The sequence below is a fragment of the Telopea speciosissima genome, chromosome 7, assembly GCF_018873765.1.
Source record: "Telopea speciosissima isolate NSW1024214 ecotype Mountain lineage chromosome 7, Tspe_v1, whole genome shotgun sequence".
Classification (NCBI taxonomy): Eukaryota; Viridiplantae; Streptophyta; class Magnoliopsida; order Proteales; family Proteaceae; genus Telopea; species Telopea speciosissima.
In genome coordinates this window covers 55,837,473-55,860,543 of record NC_057922.1, presented here as the reverse complement: position 1 = coordinate 55,860,543, position 23,071 = coordinate 55,837,473, and the positions used below count along the sequence as shown (strand labels likewise).

Genomic DNA, 23,071 nt, shown 5'->3' with positions numbered 1-23,071 from the left:
TTCAATGCGAAAATGACAGAGAACATAAAAAGAACAACAAAGAGTATACATATACACAAGAAAGAAGAAAAGAGAGAATAACTCATCAACCTTAGCAACCCTTTATTCCAATCACAGCAGAGCCCATGTAGGATCATGTAACTTGTACAACAATATAAGAATAAATGATTATATTAAAGAGAAAACAGAGAAAGCATGTAGTGCTAACAATCTCAGTCACTTGGGCTACCATTCCTACCAAAACTTTCCTTACACAAGAATGAAGAAATGAGAGTGTACACATAAGTAGCTGATAAGGCATGATACCAGCTTCAATATAGGTTTGGTGTATGATGAGAGTATAGGAGAAAATTGAACAACTGAAGGTTCAGAATGGGTGGGTTTCTCTCTCGTTGTACAGGAGCTGCAAGGAAGTATTTGCAAAGTGAAAATCTCACGAGGCTGCAGCATAACCATCAGAAGATGCCAGGGAAAAGCTGGCAGATGAAGAATTTGAATAGGAGCTCTTGAGATCCAGACATGGTTCTGGGAACACTAAATCAGAAAATCCCAATACACTTGAACAGTACCATGAAGCAGATGTGCCAAAAGTCATTAAAAAAGAGACATTGGAAAGACAGATGGAGGTGAAGGGAGACTCTTGAATTCCTTCAAGATCTCCAGCAACATTGATGTTTGTGCCAACAATGTTTTCCAAGGTGATGCGATCAATAACTGGCAGAGCATTTGGATCAAACTTGTCATCTGGGTGGGATCCAAATTGACCTGTGGCTTTGAGTGCCTTGTAGACATTTTCCATTTCTAAATATGACAAAAAGATGTCTTTTATATAACCGCCTCTGCCCTTGGTAGTCTTGAATGCAATACCAGTGAAGGAATTATGTATGTGCAGACCCTCCACAATGATGTCAGAGATGCCACCAGACATCTCACTACCAAAAGCCAGGGCAGAACCTGTAGAACCTTGAAGGTGAGTCCCTCTGATGTGAACATTCCTGGTCGATCTTCCGTAGGCAATGCCATACTCATCCCAACCACTCTTAAATGAAATAGCATCATAACCCACGCTAATACTGGAGTCCTCAATGCACACATTGTCGGAAGAATCTAATAAAAAAAAAAAAAAAGAGAGACTCAAGGACCTTAAATGAGAATAAAATGCTACATCTATTTAAAACAGCAGGAAACAGCAAATAACTTGAAAAGCAGATTTAATTTTGCAGATATGTGTATAAACAGGAGGTACATAATACTCATCCCGTTTCAAGGGCTATTCTATCTATCCATCATTCAAAAAATTCCGTGGTAGATATGTATAGAATGAAGATGCTTCAAGTCCATTCTGTAATACTAAAAAAATTAGAGATTAAATCATATGGCTATATGGAAGATTACAAACTCAGATTGTTGGGAACTATGCGATATAAATTTCACGGAAAATGCAATCATGTTTTGACAGATGCCCTATATTTACATGAGGAAGGTATGGTGACAATCCAGTAGGTTCCATAAAATCACCACCTCTAAGTGCTCATATGGCAAAAAGGAGGATTGGACAGGTATACTAAACACATGGCTAATCTAGTAGCTTGCCATCACAGAAAGAAGGGTCATTCATGAGTAATCATGGAGTAGGAATAGACAAAAATACACTACTGGAAGAGTTTAGCATCACAAACCTGGAACTATACCAACAGCGTGGGGAGATTCAGGTGGAGCATGAATAGTAATATTTTGCACTTGCACATTGCTGCATAAAGGTAATAAAAATATGACTCAGAGGTTCCCTTCCACAAATAACTATTGGAATTTACAAAATTGGAAAAGAATGTGAACTCAGCAGAATATATGCAGTGTACCTGCAATAAACTGGATGGATGTTCCAGGCAGGGGAATTCAAGAATGTGAGATTCGAAACTACAACATCCTTGCAGCCAATATTTTCCACAAGACGAGGACGGCTATAGTTTAAAGAATGAGAACTGAATGACTCCCACCATACAGATCCCTGCCCATCTATAATTCCATTATCACCTGGTACATTTAACAAAACAAAGATTGTTATATGGGAGAAAGAATTAACATGCCTAAAGTGAAACAAAAATGAGCAACGGTGCAGAAGGAATGAAGCAAATTTCCTTGCCTGTTATCACCACATCTGTTAAGTTATATCCAGTTATCAAGCTGCGATATCTTCCACCTGGGAGTTCAACTCCTCGACCATATGATGGCAAGGGATCAATGATATCCCAGTGAGCAGCGTTCTGCAAGGGAGGAGGATACAAAGAGAGAGATAAATACCTTGAGGACTTGAATTTAAAAGAAACAGAGTACGACCAATATACGTTGATATTAAGACATGCATTTACACCTACTCTAGACAGCAGATGGTGATACTTGGGGAAACTGAACAGGAAAAGGGACAGACAAACATAAGCATTTTAAGTTGAGTCACCAAAATGCTCAACCGAATTGAAGCATCTGACAAAGCCTAGAGATCTTGAATTTAAAAGTAAATACATTCTACAAATAAGAAACATGAAATATCATTATTTGGTCTGTCTAACCAAACTTCTTTTCTAATACAACCCTGCTTTTAAACTTTTACATCTCCTTCTACCCTCATGTTTTTAAATACCTAGTTTGCCCTTCCTTTTCACCTAGCTAGTAACTTGCTAATCTATTTAAGCTACCATTCATCTTCTACTTTTTTCTAATTTTGTCATAAAAATCGTAAAAAATGAAAGAACCCACCCTCTTCTTCTCTCTCCCGTTTTTTACTCCATTTGATTTTTTTTTGTTTTTTCTTTCAATTTTTCTATGTAATTAATTTTTTATTCAACATTTCGTCCTCATTGTTCTTCTTCAAACAGATCATGGTTCTAAGTATTGTATCGTATCGCCCGATACGGGCGATACATACCGATTTTGCTAGTTACCGATACCGATACCGTGCCAATACCGTATCAATAGCACGGTACGGACAAGGGGTAAAATGGTCAGAAAACTCGTTAAAATCCCTTAGGCGATACAAACGAGCTTTTGTCTTCGCTGTTCAAGGAGTGTTCTTCAATGCTTACTTCTTGGGTTACTTGATCTCACCCAAGTTTGCTCACCGAGTCGTAGGATACTTGGAAGAAGAAGCGATTCATACCTACACCGAGTTCTTGAAGGAACTTGACAAGGGTAATATTGAGAATCTCCCAATACTGGCTATCGCCATTGATTACTGGCAGATGCCGCCGGATTCTACACTCCGAGATGTCGTGACCGTCTTGAGAGCCAACGAGGCGCATCACTGTGACGTTAAGCACTACGCATCGGTAAGGATCTTGGCCTTCTTTGTGTTGTTTATAAAGATTGTATCGGCACCGGTACGGTATCGATATGAATCGGATACAAAGTACTTTATTTTTACTGATACCATCAATCCATATCGATATTGATACAACCGATCTGATACCAATACCTAAAACCATGTGGGTTAAAGATTTAATTGAGACTAACAAATGATTTCATTTAATTGGCTTGGTTGCAGGACGTATACTATCAAGGACATGAGCTGAGGGATGCCCCTGCTCCAATTGGATATCACTAAAGTTTGGAAGGAGGGACAACATTAAATCTAGAGGAAAAAAATTACCAAGTAATAGTACAAAAAAAAATATTGTTTTATTTAATTGAATAATTCTTTCTTCCAATAAATATGACTTTTGTTACGAGTTCTTGTCATCTACAATTACTTATTGTAAATGCATATTAATTAAAGTTGATCATTATTTCATATGCATAGATGATGGTTCACCCACTATCCTAGGGTTCACAAACCCTTATGGGGTTTTAGTATTTTTTTCGAAACACCCCCATCCAACACCCGATCTCATTCACTATGGGTGGAGGAAAACTCAATTTAGATACCCAATTTTGTGACATGTCTTAAAATGAGGTAATGATCCGTTTTTATGGTCTCAAAAATAGTTTGGAATCATTATAAAGAATCTAGTGAGAAAAATTTAGAAAATACCTAAAACAATTCTAAAATTGGTTTAATCACCGACATCTTAAAATTGTTTAAAAAGGGTTCAATTTGGTAAGTGTTTTACGAAATATTTCATTTTTCTCCTGATGGAATTGTTTCCTACTTTTCAACTAAATTGAATTCAATTTTATCAATTTCAAAAAATAGTGGGAATGAAGTTTCCAACTCATTTTAATGTACTAAAATTGGGGTTTAAGGTACAAACTCGGCTCGGCCCAAGTGGAGACTCTACCCAACCAAAATCTAAGGTCAAAACAAGCTTTAACCAATGTCGGATATGCATCTCTCAGGGCTACACAACTTCCACCCCAAGTGGAGCATCCTGTTGGTCAAGCGAGGCATCTTGTGGGTTAGGCGAGAGTTTATGACACATCACAGGTGTCCTACACATAGGGCTCACACATATAATCCCCTGTTGGATAGGGTTGCAGTCAAGTCCAATACCATGCAAAACAGTCCCACATTCCAACATATCACCCCATACACATAATTCATATGCTCAAATACTCCATGAATGAAAACTCATTAAGCATAGCAATAATGATTCACACATACCAAAACATGTAAAGTTACACCGTTGTATTATTATTTCAAAAGCACTTTTTTGGGTCAATGTGTTATTTCAAACAAAGCAGTTTTTCAAAGTGAGTCAAAGTTTCAAAAATGTGTCTTTTGTTCATTCCCTCCTTTTTTGTTTCCCTCCATTTTTTAATTTGAATTTGTTGTGCTCTCTTGTGTGCAAGAGGCAATGTTGAGCTTAAGAATAGTCCCACATTGGTTGTGGGAGAGTTACTTAAGGGGTATATATATATGGTTGGTTCCTTAAGGTGTGAGCCCTTTGGAGAGGTAGTCACCCTACTCTCTAGTGTGTGGGGGGTCCGTGGGGTACTTTTGAATCGCGCGCGGGTCGAGCCAAACCGATCCGGGCCGTGGCCGAGGCCCAGGTTGGGGTGTGGGTATGGGCAAAATCTTATTGTTTAGATAATATAAGTTTTGCACTTTTGAGTTTTAATCTTTATTTTAAAACTCGGTTTGGTTCACCCATGGTTCATCTATATGGTTGAACCATACATACCTATTCGTACATGTATATGAATATATACACCCCCTCCTTGTACATGAAGGATACACGTACTATCTCACCTGTATCCATACGGATATGTCCCTTCATGAAAGGGTACTCTAGCATTATATATACAACTTGTCATGCCTGCCATTCAATACACACAACAGAATTCGTTTTCTATCTCTGCAACTGCTCATTCCAGAGACAGTTTAAGCTTATTGTATCTTCTATAAATAGAGGGCTAGTATAGCCGTTTGGTATCCTTAGTATTCGTATCAGGTTCTGTAACCTATACGTTAAGGAGTTGTTTCATCTTGGAGGGCTAGGTGCAAGATCAACCCCGTTGTAGAAGTGGGGGCATCTAAAACCTTAAGGAGAGTATCTGTCAGATACGACTCAACTCATCCTGTTCGTGATTGTTCCTGTTCGTGCTATAGAAGTTTTCCTCTCTGGTTCGTGTCTCGGTACTAATAACAGGTATTTTACTTATTACTGTGTTACAGTTTAGTCTTACATTATATGCCTTGTATAACAATCTTAAGGTTTTATATTATATTTGGCTTTTTTTTTCTGTGTAAGACTATGGCTGAGAATAATACTGTAGACCCTCCTACTACTATGGACCCTCCACCTACTGCTGCTGCTGCTGTCCAAAATACTGTTGTTGCCATACAACCGAGTATGGAAAAATTGAGAATAGTCTCAGAGTTTGATAAAATAGCATAGTTCACCGGGCAGAATTTTAAACATTGGAAGCGGATGATGCTATTTGCCATGAAGCAAATAGGGATGGCGTTTGCATTGACTGATCCCAAGCCTCCGGCCAGTGAGGACATTGCTCTTGACATGAAGAGGATTGCTTGGATAGAAGCAGACTTTTAATGCAAACATAGGATTCTGAATGCTCTGTCAAATGAACTGTACAGTGTTTACTATTTCTTTGACCATGCCTATATGATTTGGACTGCTCTTGTCAACAAATATACTTTTGAGGATGCTGGATTAAAGAAGTATGTGGTGTCAAATTTCCTGAACTTCCTGATGACTGAAGGTGAAACCATTTCTTCTCAAGTAGACAAATTTCAAGTTATGGTTGGGAATTTGGCTAAAGAGAACATGATTTTACTGGATCTGTTTGTCACAAGTTCTTTGATTGATAAACTACCTGACTCTTGGAAGGATTTCAAAACTACTATGAAACACAAGAGGTAGGACTGGCCTTTTGATCAGGTGGTAGTTCGAATCAAATAGAGGAATGGAACCGTATCACAGACAAAGGTGAAAAGCCTATTGGATATATTAGATCCAATGCTAATCTGGTGGAAACAGAGAAGAAACCAAATCTCAAGAGGAAAGGGAATCATGTTTAGAAAAATACAAATGTCAAGAAGAAGAAAGGAAATTGCTTCATAAGTGGCAAGTCGGGTCACTTCAAGAAAGACTGCAGGAATAAGAAGAAGGTTTTGCTAGATAAGGCAAAAGTCAATCTTGTTGAAGAGAAAATCTTTGCAGCAATGATAATTGAAGTGTTTTTTTATTGAAAAACCAAATGACTGGATTATTGACACAAGTGCTATAAGGCACATCTGTGGGGACCGAAACTCTTTTTTGAGTTATTCTAATTTAGATGATCAAGTCTATATGGGCAATTCCCAGTCATCCAACGTTATCGACAAAGGGAAAATTACATTGAAGCTCTCCTCAGGAAAGACGCTTGTCTTGGACAATGTGCTGCATGTGCCAGAAATTAGACGCAATCTTATTTCAGGCCCACTTCTCAACAAAGCAGGAATGAAGTTAATTTTTGAGTCTGACAAGCTTGTTATTCTGAAAAATGATGTATTTGTGGACAAGGGGTATCTTAGTGATGGTTTATTTGTATTGAGTATTTCTGAAGTAATAAAAGATAAGCCAAGTGTTTCTTCTGCTTACCTTATTGATTATTATGATTTGTGGCATGGTAGAGTATGTCACTGCAATGCATCTTACATTTTTTATATGTATAAGAAAGACTTAATTGACAATCATATTAAGCAACCATTGACAAAGTGTCCCACATGTGTGGAGGCAAAATTCACTAAAAGATCACATAGGTCAATAGAACGGCAAAGTGGCCTTCTTGATTTGGTGCATACTGATCGTTGTGACTATAAATCACTTGAATCTAGAGGAAGCAAAAAATATATTGTTACATTCATAGATGACCACTCTAGATTCACCATGATTTACCTTCTTAAGTCCAAGGATGAAGCAAGTAATGCTTTTATATCTTATAAGGCAGAGGTGGAAAATCAATTAGGGAGAAAAGTGAAAAGGCTTAGAACTGATAGAGGTACTGAATACTCTAATCTTGCTCAGTTTTATGAGCAACATGGTATTGTTCATGAGACCACCGCCCCTTATCAACCTGAGTCTAATGGGGTGGCAGAAAGGAAAAATTGAATATTGAAAGAAATGATGAATTCAATGCTCATAAGCTCACGGTTACCCCTAGACATGTGGGGGGATGCCATTTTATCGGCATGTTATATTTTAAATAGAGTTCCACACAAGAAAATGGGACTCTTACCTTTTGAATTATGGTATGGAAGAAAACCTACTATAAAGCATTTAAGGGTATGGGGTTGTCTAGCCAAAGTGGCTATACCAGAACCAAAGAAAAGGAAACTAGGACCAAAGACATGTGATTGTGTTTTTATTGGATATGCAGCGCACAGTATTGCATATCGATTTATGGTTATTAAAACCATAGATGATGTGTTTGAAGAAAATGACATCATTGAGTGAAGGGATGCAGAATTCTTTGAGAATGTATTTCCTCTTAAGTCTAACTTACTAGAAAGTAAGGTTGATAGTAGTGTATCATCTTTTGGACAAGAAGTGTCAAAGGAAATTGAGCCTATACCTAGTGATTCAAGTCAATTACGAAAAAGTAAAAGGCAAAAGAAAGCTACTTTTTTGGATGGTGATTGGGTTGTCTACTTGTTAGACAATGATCCTTTATCGTATAAAGAAGCGGTCACATCTTTAGGTGTCGTGTTCTGGAAAGAGGCCATCAAAAGTGAATTAGATTTCATTCTAGTCAATCACACATGGATATTAGTTGACTTAGCTAAAGGTTCCAAAGTATTGGACTCTAAGTGGATATTTCGAAAGAAATTAAAACCAGATGGATCACTAGATAAGTTTAACACCCGTTTAGTAGTAAAAGGCTTTAGACAAAAGAAGAACATAGATTACTTTGACACATTTGCTCCGGTAGCAAGAATAACTACTATACGAGTAATGATAGCTGTTGCGTCTATGTATAATTTGGTTATACACCAAATGGATGTGAAAACAATGTTTCTAAATGGCGACTTGGTAGAAGAAATATACATCAAGCAACCGGAAGGTTATGTAGTGCCTGGACAAGAACATAAGGTGTGTAAGTTGGTTAGATCACTTTATGGACTAAAACAAACTCCAAAATAGTGGCATGAAAAACTTGATTCGGTACTTGTATCGAATGGCTTTCTCATAAATGATGCTGATAGGTGCTTGTATAGCAAGTTCTATAAAGGTAAAGGTGTGTTCATCGTACTTTATGTAGATGACATGTTGATAATGGGAACAAGTTTAGACATTGTAAAGCAACCTAAAGGTTTCTTAATGTCTAAGTTTGATATAAAGGACATGAGGGAGGCTGATGTAATTCTTGAAATTAAGATCATCAGAAAAGAAAAGGAGATTATATTATTCCAATCCCATTATGTTGAAAACATACTAAAGAAGTATGATTATTATGATTTATCACCGGTTAAAACACCTTTAGACATTAATTTTTTTTTACAAAAGAATTTGGGGGAACCTGTCTCCCAAAAGAAATATTCACAAATCATTGGTTCAGTTACATATCTAATGCACTGCACTAGACCAGATATCACCTTAGCGGTTGGAAAATTGAGTCAATATACTCATAATCCAAGTATAGAGCATTGGCATGCCATGACAAGACTATTGCGATATTTAAAGGGAACGATAGACTATGGCCTTCACTATAGCAAAAAACCAGCCGTGTTAGAGGGCTATTGTGATGCTAACTGGATTTTGGATACCAAAGAAATGTTAGCAACTAGTGGATATGTATTCATACTAGGAGGTGGAGCAATTTCGTGGAAATAGGTTAAGCAAACCTGTGGAACATGATCCACCATGGAAGTTGAGTTTATAGCTTTGAAAAAAGCAGGAACTGAAGCAGAGTGGCTCAGAACTTTGATGGCAGATATTCCATTGTAGCCAAAATCGTTGCCTTCGATATCACTTCATTGTGATAATCAAGCGGCAATAGCTAAAGCTAAGAATAAAATGTACAATGGAAAGAAGCGCCACATCCGCCTAAGACATAATTTTGTAAGACAGTATATTAATGAAAGAACAATAGCTATTGACTTTGTGAAATCTGAAAGTAATTTAGCTGATGTTTTCACAAAATCGTTGCCTACAAAATAATTGATGATTCATCTAGGGGAATGAGCTTAAGGCCTGTTACATAGGTCATGTGATGGACACCCAACCTATATGAAGAGGTATATCCCTGAATTAGGTTCAAAGGGTACAAACGAAGTCACTAGATGATCTGGTTAGTACTACTGTATATCAGCTCATTCTAGGTAGATAGGAAAATTAGTACCACCACAAAGAAAGGAGGATGAGTTTTATAGACTCTTAATCAAGTCGGATCTCATGTAATGTGGGGGTGTGTTAACTGTGGTGCACACTATGGACTGACCTAAATAGATGTAGGAGGTGAGGTCGCCTACCAATGAGAATTTTATAGGCAAATTCTCTAAACATCTGTGAGATCAAGATAGGGGACAAGGCCAGTTAACAATGTCCATCTTTATAAAAGGGATATCACAAACGGTCGACTAATAGGATGTGGATGGTGAACCAGTCGGCTACACCGATGCGGAAAGGTTTAAGAAGTCTAACTTCACCCGTACTTTGTAGCGTAGTTCATCAGATCTAGTGTAGGTTCAAGTCCTGAAGATACCTGCAACGATGTGTCCTACTATATCTAATATACTTATCACTCGTTATGTATCACTATTTTGAAACTTGTGGGGGAATTGTTGTATTATTATTTCAAAAGCACTTTTTTGGGTCAATGTGTTATTTAAAAAAAAAGCACTTTTTCAAAGTGAGTCAAAGTTTAAAAAATGTGTCTTTTGTTCCTTCCCTCCTTTTTTGTTTCCCTCCATTTTTTAGTTTGAATTTGTTGTGCTCTCTTGTGTGCAAGAGGCAATATTGAGCTCAAGAATAGTCCCACATTGGTTTTGGGAGAGTTGCTTGAGGGGTATAAATATATGGTTGGTTCCTTAAGGTGTGAGCCCTTTGGAGAGGTAGTCACTCTACTCTCTAGTGTGTGGGGGGGTCCGTGGGGTGCTTTTGAATCTCGTGCGCCGAGCGGAGCCAGGCCGTGGCCGAGGTCTGGGTCGGGGTGTGGGTATGGGAAAAATCTTATTTTTTAGATAATATAAGTTTTGCACTTTTGAGTTTTAATCTTTATTTTAAAACTCGGTTTGGTTCACCCATGGTTCATCTATACGGTTGAACCATACATACCGTACACGTATACGAATAGATACACCCCCTCCCTGTACGTGAAGGATACATGTACTGTTTCACCTGTATCCATACGGATATGTCCCTTCATGAAAGGGTACTCCAACATTATATATAAAACTTTTCATGCCTGCCATTCAATACACACAACAGAATTCGTTTTCTGTCTCTGCAACTATTCATTCCATAGACAGTTTAAGCTTACTATATCTTCTATAAATAGAGGGCTAGTATAGCTGTTTGGTATCCTTAGTACTCGTATCAGGTTCTATGATGAGCACATTTATGTGTGAAATCTTAGGGCATAAAACATACATTTTACCACATTGGACAGAGTTACTCGGTGCTTTCTTGTGCTTTTCAGGGTTTATGTGAATTATTGTGAAAATAGAAGAGATGATGCTAAGGAGATGTTTTTAAGCTATTTAGAGGTCCTAATAGTATGGATGCATAGCCCATCGAGTCAGCTTCGCAACGATTCAAATGGCACTTGATTCCGAGTTGAAACGAAGAAGTTATGGCCGTTTCCGTAACGACACGCGAAAATGGTCTATAGGGGTTTATTTATAATTATTGACAGTCAGACGGGGACAAAGTGAAGCGGAAGTTCGGAGTCCAGGGGCCTTAACAAATTATCAGAAGTTACTTTACTATACCCCAAAGATTTCATTTGGAAGGCTCTGGACAGTCCAACTTCAACTTGAGATATCTTGGGCTCCCCAACTCTGAATTGAACGAAATTTGGGTCTATTTTGGGTGATTTTTCGCAAGAAACACAATGGTGAGGCCTATATAAGCATCCCATGCTCCACGTTTTTTGAAGAATAGAATGAATATTTTATTTGTTCTTGAAGGAATCCTAGTCATCACCCTTACTCTCTCTCTCCTCCAACTTCTCAAGGGCACTTCTGAAATTCTACTTGGGATAGATTTATATTTTCTCATCTATGGAAGGTTGAAAAATCAAAGATGCTTTGATTTTATTGTTTGGAGAAGATATCTACAACGAAAAGGAAGCACAAGTCAGAATTAGAAATTTACTTTTCTAGAAATAAAAAGTCTATGTAACCAATATTCTATTCTCTCTCTCTTTCAATTTTTTTTTTTCTTCTTGGGATTCAAGACATTGTAAAAGAGGAAGGAGAAGAGAATATTTTCTTTCTTAGGGAATATTTCTGCTACACTTCCCTCTTCTCTCTTCTCCTCTCTTCCCCCTATAAATACCCCCTACCTCTTTTGTAAAAAATTGCTCATTCACTTAGTGAAATTTCTTCTCTTCTTCTCCTTCTAATTTGTGATTTTTGGCTTTTCTAAGTTCTAGTTTGCATTTTTTATTTTCATTTAATGGTTATAATAGGTTTAGTTTATGCTTTAATTTCAATTTAAGTCTTCAACTGGGTTGTAATTTCTTAATTCTAGTTTAGGTTTTAAGCCTTCTAGTCTAAGTTCTTAAGTTGATGACAAGACTTGAAGATTTAGAAGAGGAGGCCATGGTAAGTTTATGCAAGTATTCAAGCTTTTCAATTACATTCATACAAGCACATCCAGGTTTTACTGTCTAAACTCTCAATCTCATTCTCCATCCCCTCTATCTCTCTCTAACTTCTTCTTCTTTCCCCTTTATTTCTTTTATTTTAATTTTATATAGTTGTGGTTTATGGATGCATTTTTATTCCCTTATTTCTTTTTATGTGGTTAGTATGTGTGGCTGCATTTTTATTCCTTTCAATTCGCTTTAGTTTGATAGGTTAGATGCTCATGTGTTAGGACGCCGATTTAATCCCTTAATTTTGTTAGATGCTTATGAGTTCGGATGCAGTGATTTTCGTTAGTTTAATTAGTTTAATTTAACACTTTAATTTGATTCACTTTGCATTACTTTTAAGTTAGTTAAATAGAGTGGCGTATATCTCCTCGTGTTCTACCCGTAGCTACAATTGACCCGTACGCTTGCTGTTTTATTTTAACTCAAACAAGTTTTTGGCGCCGATGCCGGGGAGATTATTGTCCATTTTATTTATCTGATTTTTAAGCAGTTCGAAGTGTTTTAGTTTATTATTTTCTCTTTTTTTTTTTGAAAAAAAAAATCAGTTTTTGAAAACCTCTTCTTGTTTCTCTTCTGTTTCAAATAGTGTGCGCCCAATCTAAAGTCCTTCATATGCTTCAACCCTCTATCTTTTGGTGTCCCTCACAGGATTAAGTTACTTATGACGCTACATCTTAACTTGGTTGGGTAGATTGGCATGTGACTTATCTTTGGAGGTGACCACTCTTGATAACAGGAAAGCGACATAGTGAGAGCGTTGGAAACATAAACGTATAGTAGTCCTCCACTCTATATCAGAATCCATTTGGGGTCGCCCGTAGGTGGCTATAGAAGACTATACGGGTTCCCTTGCTGTCAACCTATATGGCATCCTTACAGCTTTGGAACCATTGTTTCAATTTTTTAGGGATAGATGCACTATCTACCTTGGGCTCCCTCTTATTTTTAGTATTTTTTTTTCCTTAAGTCTTTTATTTTTTTTTCTTCTTTAATTTTTTAAAGAAGACCTCATATCTGTTTAGGTGGCTACGGTGTGGACTCGTGATTCATCTAATCGTCTTATTAGAATACCACCTCCTCCACTACCCTTAACCCCACCTTTGACTATGGTTGACCAACAACCCAAGACTCTTAAGGATAGGTTCTACCCCACCAGGGCTGCACAACCCTCATGCATTAGTCTGCCTGTTGTTACAGGGAATAACTATGAACTCAAGACCAACTTCATCAGCATGCTACCCCATTTCCATGGGATGGCTAATGAGGATGCATATCTTTTCCTTAGGAAATTTGAGGAGGTCTGTGTTCTAATTAAGGTCCAGAATTTGACTGATGATGCAGTTAGGCTTAGGTTTATACCATTTGCCCTGAAAGACCAGGCCAAGAGGTGGCTTTATGGACTGCCTACAAACTCCATTAATACTTAGGATGAGTTCACCATTGTCTTTTTGAGAAAATTCTTCCCTCTTCACAAGACCAATAAGCTTAAGAGTGACATCCTCCAGTTCAGGCAGAAACCACATGAGTCCTTTTCTAAATTCATGGAAAGATTCAAGGACCTCCTCTTAGAATGCCCTCACCATGGTTTCGACTTGTGGCAACTATGCCAAATTATTTATGAGGGTATTGATTATCAGACCAAGCAACTTGTAGAGTCCATGTGTCCAGCAGGCTTTACTTCTTTTTCTGAGGAGAATGATGCATGGACATTCTTAACCAACTTGGCTGATAAGACTAGGGAATGAGAATCTTCCCAAGAGGTTGAAAGGACCACTAAGGGGTATCTCATTGAGGGTATGCCAGCCAAGGAGGCCAAACTTAACAGCCTCATAAAATGGTTGGAGTCCATAGTTCTTAAAGAGTCTATACCAGTTAATCCGGTCAACCAGGTCAACCATGTGTTAGTATGCAGTTGGTGCCAAACCCCTGGACACCTTTCTGAGGAATGCCCCAACACCTTGGTGGGCAATTTCAGCACTGAGAATGTAAGTGCTCTCTACCAAAATAACCCATATAGCAATACTTATAATCCAAGATGGAGAAATCACCCCAATTTCTCCTGGAATCAAGGGAACCAAGCAGGCCCATCCTACTTTAACCATCAAGGCCAGCTTGGTGCCTAAAGGCCCAACTATGCACCACAAAGCCAAGGAATATCTCCTAACCCCTTTCCCCCTCGTCCTCATCCAGGACCTTCTATTAATTCTGCTAGGCCTCCTCTCATTGCACCTTGTCGGCAACCCCCAGGGTTTACCAATACAGGAGAGGCAACAAGGCTGATTGAGATGGACAACAAGATAGCTCTTCTCATGACAAGCCACAATAACATGGAGAAACAACTCACCCAGCTTGTCATAATCCTGCATGAGAGGGAAACAGGGAAGTTACCTAGCCAACCTGAGCCAAATCCTAAGCATCAGGTTCATATTCAGCAAGGTACCCAAGCTCCTCCAACCAATGTTGCACAAGGCCAACAACACCAAGGGCCCTCCAGATAGGTAAATGTTGTTTATGCTTTAAGGAGTGGTCGTGAATATCAACAGACTAGTGCACCTCAGTCTTTATCATCTCATACTCCTATTGACTCTCCCCCTTCTGAAGAGGTCATTGAAGTGCCTACTGTTCCAGGTTCGTCTAATGAACCTGAAAATATTCTAGATGATTCGGTTGAGGAAACCAAAGAAGATTCTGTTGAGGAAGTTAAAAAGCCCAACCCTGAAAGAATTTATACCCCACCTGCCCCTTTCCCAAATAGGTTGGTTAGCAAGAAATCTCCTTCTGTGGAGAAAATATTGGATGTGTTCAAGCAAGTTCAGGTGAATATCCCTTTGTTGGATGCCATTGCCCAGATCCCCGCTTATGCTAAAGTTCTCAAAGACTTATGCACCCAAAAGCGGACCACCAATGTGCCAAAAAAAACATTCTTGGCTGCTAACATTAGTTCTCTAATCTCACAGCTAGTAGTAGCCAAGCATAAGGATCCTGGTAGCTCCACCATCTCTTGCACTATAGGCAATACTACTATTGATCATGTCTTATTGGATCTTGGTGCAAGTATGAATCTCTTACCCTTTCATGTCTACCAACAACTGGGATTAGGAGAACTGAAATCGACCAAAATTACTTTTCAACTTACAGATCGGTCGGTTAAAGTTCCTAAGAGAATGATTGAAGATGTCCTGTTGAAGATTGGGGAATTTATTTTTCCTGTGGATTTTATTGTTTTAGATACCCAACCCACTGCCAACTTCAAGGACCAAATCCCAATCATATTGGGTAGACCATTCCTAGCTACCAATAATGTTTTAATCAATTGCACTAATGGTCTCATGAAATTATCTTTTGGCAATACTTTTGTTGACTTCAATGTGTTTAGGTTGGGCAAGCAGCCTGATATGGATGACGAGGTGCATATGCTTCAAGGATTTTCCGATGATATTGATACGTTCGTTGAGATTGATTTTGATTCGAGATTTCAAGAATGTATGCAGGAATTCAAGGGTGTTGATGATACCCCTTTATCTGAGGTTTGGAGCATCCAACCACCTTTAGAGCCCCTTGGATCCCTATCCACTTCCATTCCCAAATCCTCTATTATTGAGCCCCCCCATTAGAGTTGAAGGCATTGCCCTCCAACCTCAAGTATGCCTTCGTAGGACATGATCATACTCTTCCTGTTATTATTGCTTCTGATTTGACTTTTATTCAGGAAGAAGAGTTGATTAAGCTTTTAAAGGACCATAAAGAACCCATAGGTTGGACCATGTCTGACATCAAAGGTATTAGCCATGTCATTATTCAACATCATATACATCTGATGGAGAGTTCCAAACCTTCTAGGGAACCCCAAAGGAGGGTTAATCTTGTGATAAAAGAGGCAATCAAGAAAGAGATCCTAAAATGCTTGGATCATGACATCATTTATCCTATTTCTGATAGCCAATGGGTGAGTCTAGTGCAAGTTGTGCCTAAGAAAGGAGGAATCACTGTAGTTGAGAATTCCAATAATGAGTTGATTCCAACCCGTATCCAAATGGGATGGAGAGCGTGCATTGACTATAGGAAATTGAATGTAACAACTTGGAAGGACCACTTCCCCTTGCCTTTTATTGATCAGATGTTAGAGAGACTAGTTGGCCATGAATATTATTATTTTCTTGATGGTTATGCAGGTTATAACCAAATTCTTATTGCTCTAGAGGACCAACACAAGACCACTTTCACATGCCCTTATGGAACCTTTGCTTACCGGCGTATGCCTTTTGGGCTTTGCAATGCCCCTGCTACATTCCAAAGGTGCATGATGAGTATCTTTTCTGATATGGTAGAGCACTTCCTAGAGGTGTTTATGGATGATTTTTCTATTCACGGCTCTACTTTTTCTAATTGCTTGCATCATCTCTCTTTGGTTCTTAAAAGATGCATAGAAAAGAACTTGGTACTGAATTGGGAGAAGTGTCATTTCATGGTAAAGCAAGGCATAGTTCTTGGTCACATTGTGTCCAAAGAAGGGATCAAGGTTGATAGATCTAAGGTGGACCATATTGCCAATTTACAACCACCCAAGAGTGTGAAGGACATTAGATCTTTTCTTGGCCATGCAGGTTTTTACAGGAGATTCATCAAGGACTTTAGCCAGATAGCTAGACCTCTCACTTCTCTTTTGGCAAAGGACTGCCCATTTGATTTCTCTTCTGAGTGTCATGATAGTTTTAAGCAATTGAAAAGAGCATTGACTTCAGCCCCCATTATTCAAGCTCCAATTTGGACAATTTCATTTAAACTTATGTGTGATGCCTCTGATTTTACTATAGGGGTTGTTCTTGGACAAAGAATCAACAAATTGCCCCATGTGATTTATTATGCAAGTAGGACTCTTAATGATGCACAGCTTAATTATACCACCACTGAGAAAGAATTTTTAGCTGTTGTGTTTGCTTTAGAGAAGTTTAGGCCCTACTTGGTTGGATTACATGTGATTGTTTATACTGACCATGTAGCTATCAAATATCTTGTACAGAAGAAAGATGTCAAGGCTCGCCTCATTAGGTGGGTCCTTTTGTTGCAAGAATTTGATCTTGAAATTAGGGATAAGAAAGGGTGTGAAAATTTGGTTGCAGACCATCTATCCCGGCTGCCTAATTCTTTGACTGTCGACTCTCCAGTCAACGAGAACTTTTCTGATGAGTATTTGATGGCAGTGTCTAGTGAACCTTGGTTTGCTGACATTGTTAATTATCTAGTTACGGGTGTGACACATGCACATTGGTCCACCCAAGATAAGAATCGTTTCTTTTCACAGGTTAAATATTTCTTTTGGGATGATCCTTATCTTTTTAAGACTTGTTCGGATCAGGTAATCCGGAGATGTGTTCGTGATCATGAGCAACAATCTGTCTTATCTTTTTGCCATGATCAGGCTTGTGGAGGCCATTTTGGGCCCAATAAGACAGCGGCCAAGGTTTTACAGTGTGGATTTTATTGGCCTAGTCTGTTTAAAGACGCTTTTACTTATTGCAAGGCATGTTCTTCATACCAATCCTTAGGGCATCTTACTAAGAGAAATATGATACCCCTCAACCCAATTCTGGTGGTTGAGATGTTTGATGTATGGGGTATTGATTTCATGGGGCCTTTCCCTAATTCTTTTGGTAACTTGTACATATTACTTATTGTGGACTATGTGTCCTAATGGATTGAGGCTATTGCTTGTAAGACCAATGACCACAAGGTGGTTGTGAAATTTCTGAAGGAGAACATCTTCTCCCATTTTGGTACTCCCTGGGCTATCATTAGTAATCGAGGCAAGCATTTTTGTAATCGGCCTTTTGAGGCCCTCATGAGAAAGTATGGTGTCGTCCATAAGTTGACCACACCCTACCATCCCTAGACTAGTGGCCAGGTTGAGGTTTCAAATCAGTAGATAAAGCAAATTCTTGAGAAAACCATCAACCTAAATCGCAAGGATTAGTCTAACCAGTTGGTAGATGCTTTGTGGGCCCATAGGACAGCCTTAAAGACAGATCTTGATCAATCTCCGTACCGTCTGGTGTATAGAAAGGCATGCCACTTACCTGTAGAGATTGAGCACAAGGCCATTTGGGCTATCAAGAAGCTTAACTTTGACCTACTCACTGCAGGTGCCCATAGGAAACTCCAACTATCTGAGTTGGAGGAGCTTAGGAATGAGGCATATGAGAATGCCCGGATTTACAAGGCAAAAACCAAGGTTTTCCATGATAGGCACATTTTGAGAAAATCTTTTGAGGTAGGCCAGAAAATTTTGTTGTACAATTCTCGTTTGCATATCTTTTCAGGTAAGCTGCGTTCTAGATGGGATGGCCCCTATATTGTTCAAAAAGTTTATCCTCATGGGGCTGTTGAAGTCCTCAATTCAAGTACGGGTGCTACATTTAAGGTCAATGGCCAAAGATTGAAGCCACTCCACTTGTAGAAGAGGTCATGGATCTCCATGAGCCTCTTTACCTTGAAGAATGACCTCCTGGTATATTTCTCCTCCCTAATCCTTACTCTTTCTTTTCTGCATGCATTGAGGACACTGCATGAATTCAGTGTGGGGGGGTGTGTTGGACTTTAATTGTGAATTTTGATTGTGGCGATAGTTTTTGGTTATGTGCATAAGTCTCTTCGATTTGCAAAGCGAGAGTGAGAGGGAATTAGGTGCCCTAGCATGCGAAATAATAAAAAAATCCCTTTTCAAGGATGGTAGTTGGTTTATATCCGGTGATGTGGATTGAGTTTGAGAATATGAGTGCTACTTCATGTGATGGTTAGATTCCTCTATGTATTTATGGACCCCTTTGATCTTTTGGCTAGTAGTTGAGACCAATTTGTTTCTAGCAAGGCATGAAAGTGAAAGTGAATGAAAAAAAAAAAAAAGAGAGAGAGAAACAGAAAGAAAAGTGGAATTCCTTGGGACTATACAGGGCACTGTGCCTCATGAAGCAGGGTGACTTGATCGAAATTCCTTGGAAGGAAACTCAAAAAAAAAAAAAAAACTCTTGCATCAATGTTTCAATGTCTTATGAATACATGCAAAAAGCAAAGCTACCAAGTATTTGGGTGTCTGGTGTATGCTCCACCATGTCATTCAGAGAACAGTAGTAGAGTAGAAAAAGACTTTGTTGTTGAGAAAGAAAACAAAAAAAAAAAACACTTTTGTCTTAATGCCTGGAAAAGAAAGTATGGTAAAAAAAATACTCAATGCCTAAGTCTTTGGTTCCATCAGTGCTATGAATGGTTTATTTGAAGGTGAATAGTATTCAAAAAATATGAGGAGATCCCTTGACCTTGATGCATGCTTGTTACTTGAATTGATGTGGGGTGATAAAATTCAAGTGTGGGGGAACCTTTGACTCCTTAATCTTTAGTTGAGTATTTCTTTGAGACTGTGTGCACTATCTTACTTATATCATGATTAAAATTTGCAGCATTTATTTACAATTGAATTTTGGGTGTATATTCACTGCAAACACTCACGAGACACAACTCGTCCACTAGAGGTAACCTAGGGGTTTAAAGGCTTGTTGCACATGCTAAGTGCAACCGTGATTCCTACGAAAGTGAGTTAGGATTTTTTTTGCATTCTAAGTTAGTTTATCTTTTGCTTTACTTGAGGACGAGTAACATTCAAGTGTGGGGGAATCTGATGAGCACATTTATGTGTGAAATCTTAGGACACAAAACATACATTTTACCACATTGGACAGAGTTACTCGGTGCTTTCTTGTGCTTTTCAGGGTTTAGGTGAATTATTGTGAAAATAGAGGAGATGATGCTAAGGAGATGTTTTTAAGTTTTGTAGAGGTGTTAATAGTATGGATGCATAGCCCATCGAGTCAGTTTCGCAACGGTTCAAACGACACTTGATTCCGAGTTGAAAAGAAGAAGTTATGGTCGTTTCCGTAACGACGCGCGAAAATGGTCTGTAGGGGGTATTTATAATTATTGACAGTCGGATGGGGACAAAGTGAAGCGAAAGTTCAGAGTCCAGGGGCCTTAACAAAATTATCAGAAGTTACTTTACTGTACCCGAAAGATTCCATTTGGAAGGCTCTGGACAGTCCCACTTCAACTTAAGATATCTTGGGCTCCCCAACTCCGAATTGGACGAAATTTGGGTCTATTTTGAGTGATTTTTTGCAAGGAACACAATGGTGAGGCCTATATAAGCACCCCATGCTCCACGTTTTCTGAAGAAGAGAATGGGTATTTTATTTGTTCTTAAAGGAATCCTAGTCATCACCCGTAGCTACAATTGACCCGTACACTTGCGGTCTTATTTTAACTCAAACATTCTGCAACCTATACGTTTAGGAGTTGTTTCATCTTGGAGGGCTAGGTGCAAGGTCAACCCCGTTGCAGAAGTGGGGGCATCTAAAACCTTAAGGAGAGTATCTGTCAGATACGACTCAACTCATCCTGTTCGTGACTGTTCCTGTTCGTGCTGTAGAAGTTTTCCTCTCTGGTTCATGTCTCGGTACTGATAACAGGTATTTTACTTATTACTATATTACAGTTTAGTCTTATAGTATATGCCTTGTATAACATACACAAATGTACATAGATGTGATTATGCCAAGTTCCACTTACCTCGACGACGTCTAAACCAATTATCCTATTGACGATTTTTTTTTTCTTTCTTGCTATAAGGTCAACAATGAGTATATTAAGAAAGGAGGGAAAAAGTACATGATTAACGTCCAGGCATACTTGGACGGGATAAAATACACTAGAAACCCCCAACTCCACCTTCAATATAGCCATCAACAGAGAGGAGAGTCCCAGGATCAGATTGGGGATCCATCATCAGTAAGACCATCAGTAAAAATCCCAACTCAACAATAAATGTCATAAGGATATCCAATACCCTTTACAAAAAAACCTCAAGGATTAAAGTGAATATGATCCATAGACTATCCAAATCGGTATCTAGGTCTTTCATTTGCATCATGTACAATGTCTTCTTTCACACAATTAGGACATTCTATCCAAAATTAGGATCTCCTTGATTCACCTATCTATAACAATGGGAAAATTTCCTCCTGATTGATGATAGAAAGGCACTTGAGTTCCTCCAATATTGTTGTAATTCCCAAGGGATTAATGCATTTGAAATAGAAGATACAACCTTGAGAATCACTTTCAAACCATATGTGAGTATATCCAGCCGCTTTAAATGATTTCACTGCATAAAAGAAGGCTTGAAATTCAACAATAAAATTAGATTTGATACCCACATAGTAAGAGAAAACTCCAATTGGAGTACTCTCATAACTTCTAAAAATTCCATCCGAACCATAATGACCTGGATTTCCTAGGGAGCACCCATTAATGTTCCACGCCTCCAATGGTTTGCCCAATACAAATCCCTGATATACATTGCAGATGCATCGAGGAAGTTGATTCCTAGTTTTTTAGAAATCATAATATCCATCACACATTTAATTTTGCATTTCATCATCGTAGGCGCATCAGCTAAATCTCTTTGAACTTGTATGAACACAAATCTGTGATGTGTTCGTTGATTCTCAAACCTAGGGGCATTCCTTTCCATATAAATATGAAAAGGAATAAGAATAAGACCCGACAACCAAATGCTCTTTAAATGATCCGCATTTGCTTTTCTTTGCCCCAACATTCCTATTAATTAACGATCCTGTTAGATTTAAAATATATTTTATTTTATTCTTTAAGTTTCAAAATATTTTTGATTACTTTGCTATGGTGTGGTACTCATGTGATCAAAGAAGTAATGGTTGAATTTCAAAGGTTGTAACATCCTATGGGTATTCTAAAGTCTATTCATGGCCACTATCATGAGTAGGAAGGTGGATCAAGGATATTGAATGAGATTAATTTTTTAATTCATGGCCATAGGTGATGTCTCTTCCTTTATGGGGTATTAAGGCTTTTATGGTCCTTAGTGGAGGATGGCCTTTTATGGGGTTTTAAGGCCTTTATGGTCTTAGTGGAGAATGAATGAATTTTAAGGCCATTCATGATCCTTAGTGGGGAATGACCATGAATTTGGAATTAACCTCAAATTCATGTCCATAAATCTCATTCTTCAATTTGGTCATAAGTGGATGGTTATTATTGGAAATTCCAAGGGAGTGCAAGGATTGGTCTTGGGCCTATATAAATCCAACCAATTGCATTGTAAGATATATCTTTGGATATATATTCATGCCCATACTTAGCAATCACTAAGAATATTATTCTCTCTCTCTCTATTTTCTTCTAAGCGTGTTAGAGGGTTGCTATGTTGAAGCTCTTGGCTCCTTCAAGGGACTAGAAGGACTGCTTCATCTTCTAGTTGGAGGTTATTTTATCTTGGGGTAGTGGTGCAGAACACTCCTTGGCAGTAAGAGGCATCAATTACCTTAAAGGCAGCACCACAAGTGTGACTCAACCTCAAGCTTGTTCAAGTTATTGCGGGTGTGGTTCTACATCAAATTCAAGCTTTAGTCTTCTCATTTCAGCCAAAGGTCAAGCCTAGTTTCTACTGCTCAATCTATTGTATTACAATTTGTGTTGTTTCAATTATTTATAAGGAGTTGTAATATAATTACCCAACAGATCCAACCACTAGCATGAATGACATTTTGGTCAACTAATAAATAATTCTAGACTAACATACTCCTCCCTCCCCTCGATTATGCTTTAATGACAAACCCCTCCCCTGGGTATTGAGTAATAACTCTCCCCTCCCCTACATTAACAAGATTCTATCAACTGTAGCCATTATGTTAAAAATTGTTGTTAAGTGATAGGAAAAGACTGTATTACC

The 23,071-nt window shown here is 38.4% G+C and overlaps 1 protein-coding gene across 1 annotated transcript; it reads right to left on the bottom strand.

Moving 5' to 3' along the window:
- Positions 1 to 363: 363 nt before the first annotated feature.
- On the bottom strand, positions 364 to 3,296 carry LOC122668716 (probable polygalacturonase). The gene is made up of 4 exons (XM_043865251.1): positions 3,117 to 3,296; positions 1,860 to 2,143; positions 1,680 to 1,750; positions 364 to 1,107 (listed from the first exon to the last, which is right to left on the bottom strand). Exons 1-4 carry the CDS (start codon positions 3,294 to 3,296, stop codon positions 434 to 436), a joined length of 1,209 nt encoding a protein of 402 aa, XP_043721186.1. The 3' UTR covers positions 364 to 433.
- Positions 3,297 to 23,071: the final 19,775 nt, after the last annotated feature.

Coding starts and splice junctions, on each gene's coding strand:
- LOC122668716 (XM_043865251.1), bottom strand. CDS start 3,296: ATGCGCCTCGTTGGCTCTCAAGACGGTCACGACATCTCGGAGTGTAGA. Junction 2,144..3,116: donor TCCAAGTATCCTACGACTCG/GTGAGCAAACTT, acceptor TGGTGATAACAG/GCAAGGAAATTTGCTTCATT. Junction 1,751..1,859: donor ATCCATCCAGTTTATTGCAG/GTACACTGCATA, acceptor ACCTTTATGCAG/CAATGTGCAAGTGCAAAATA.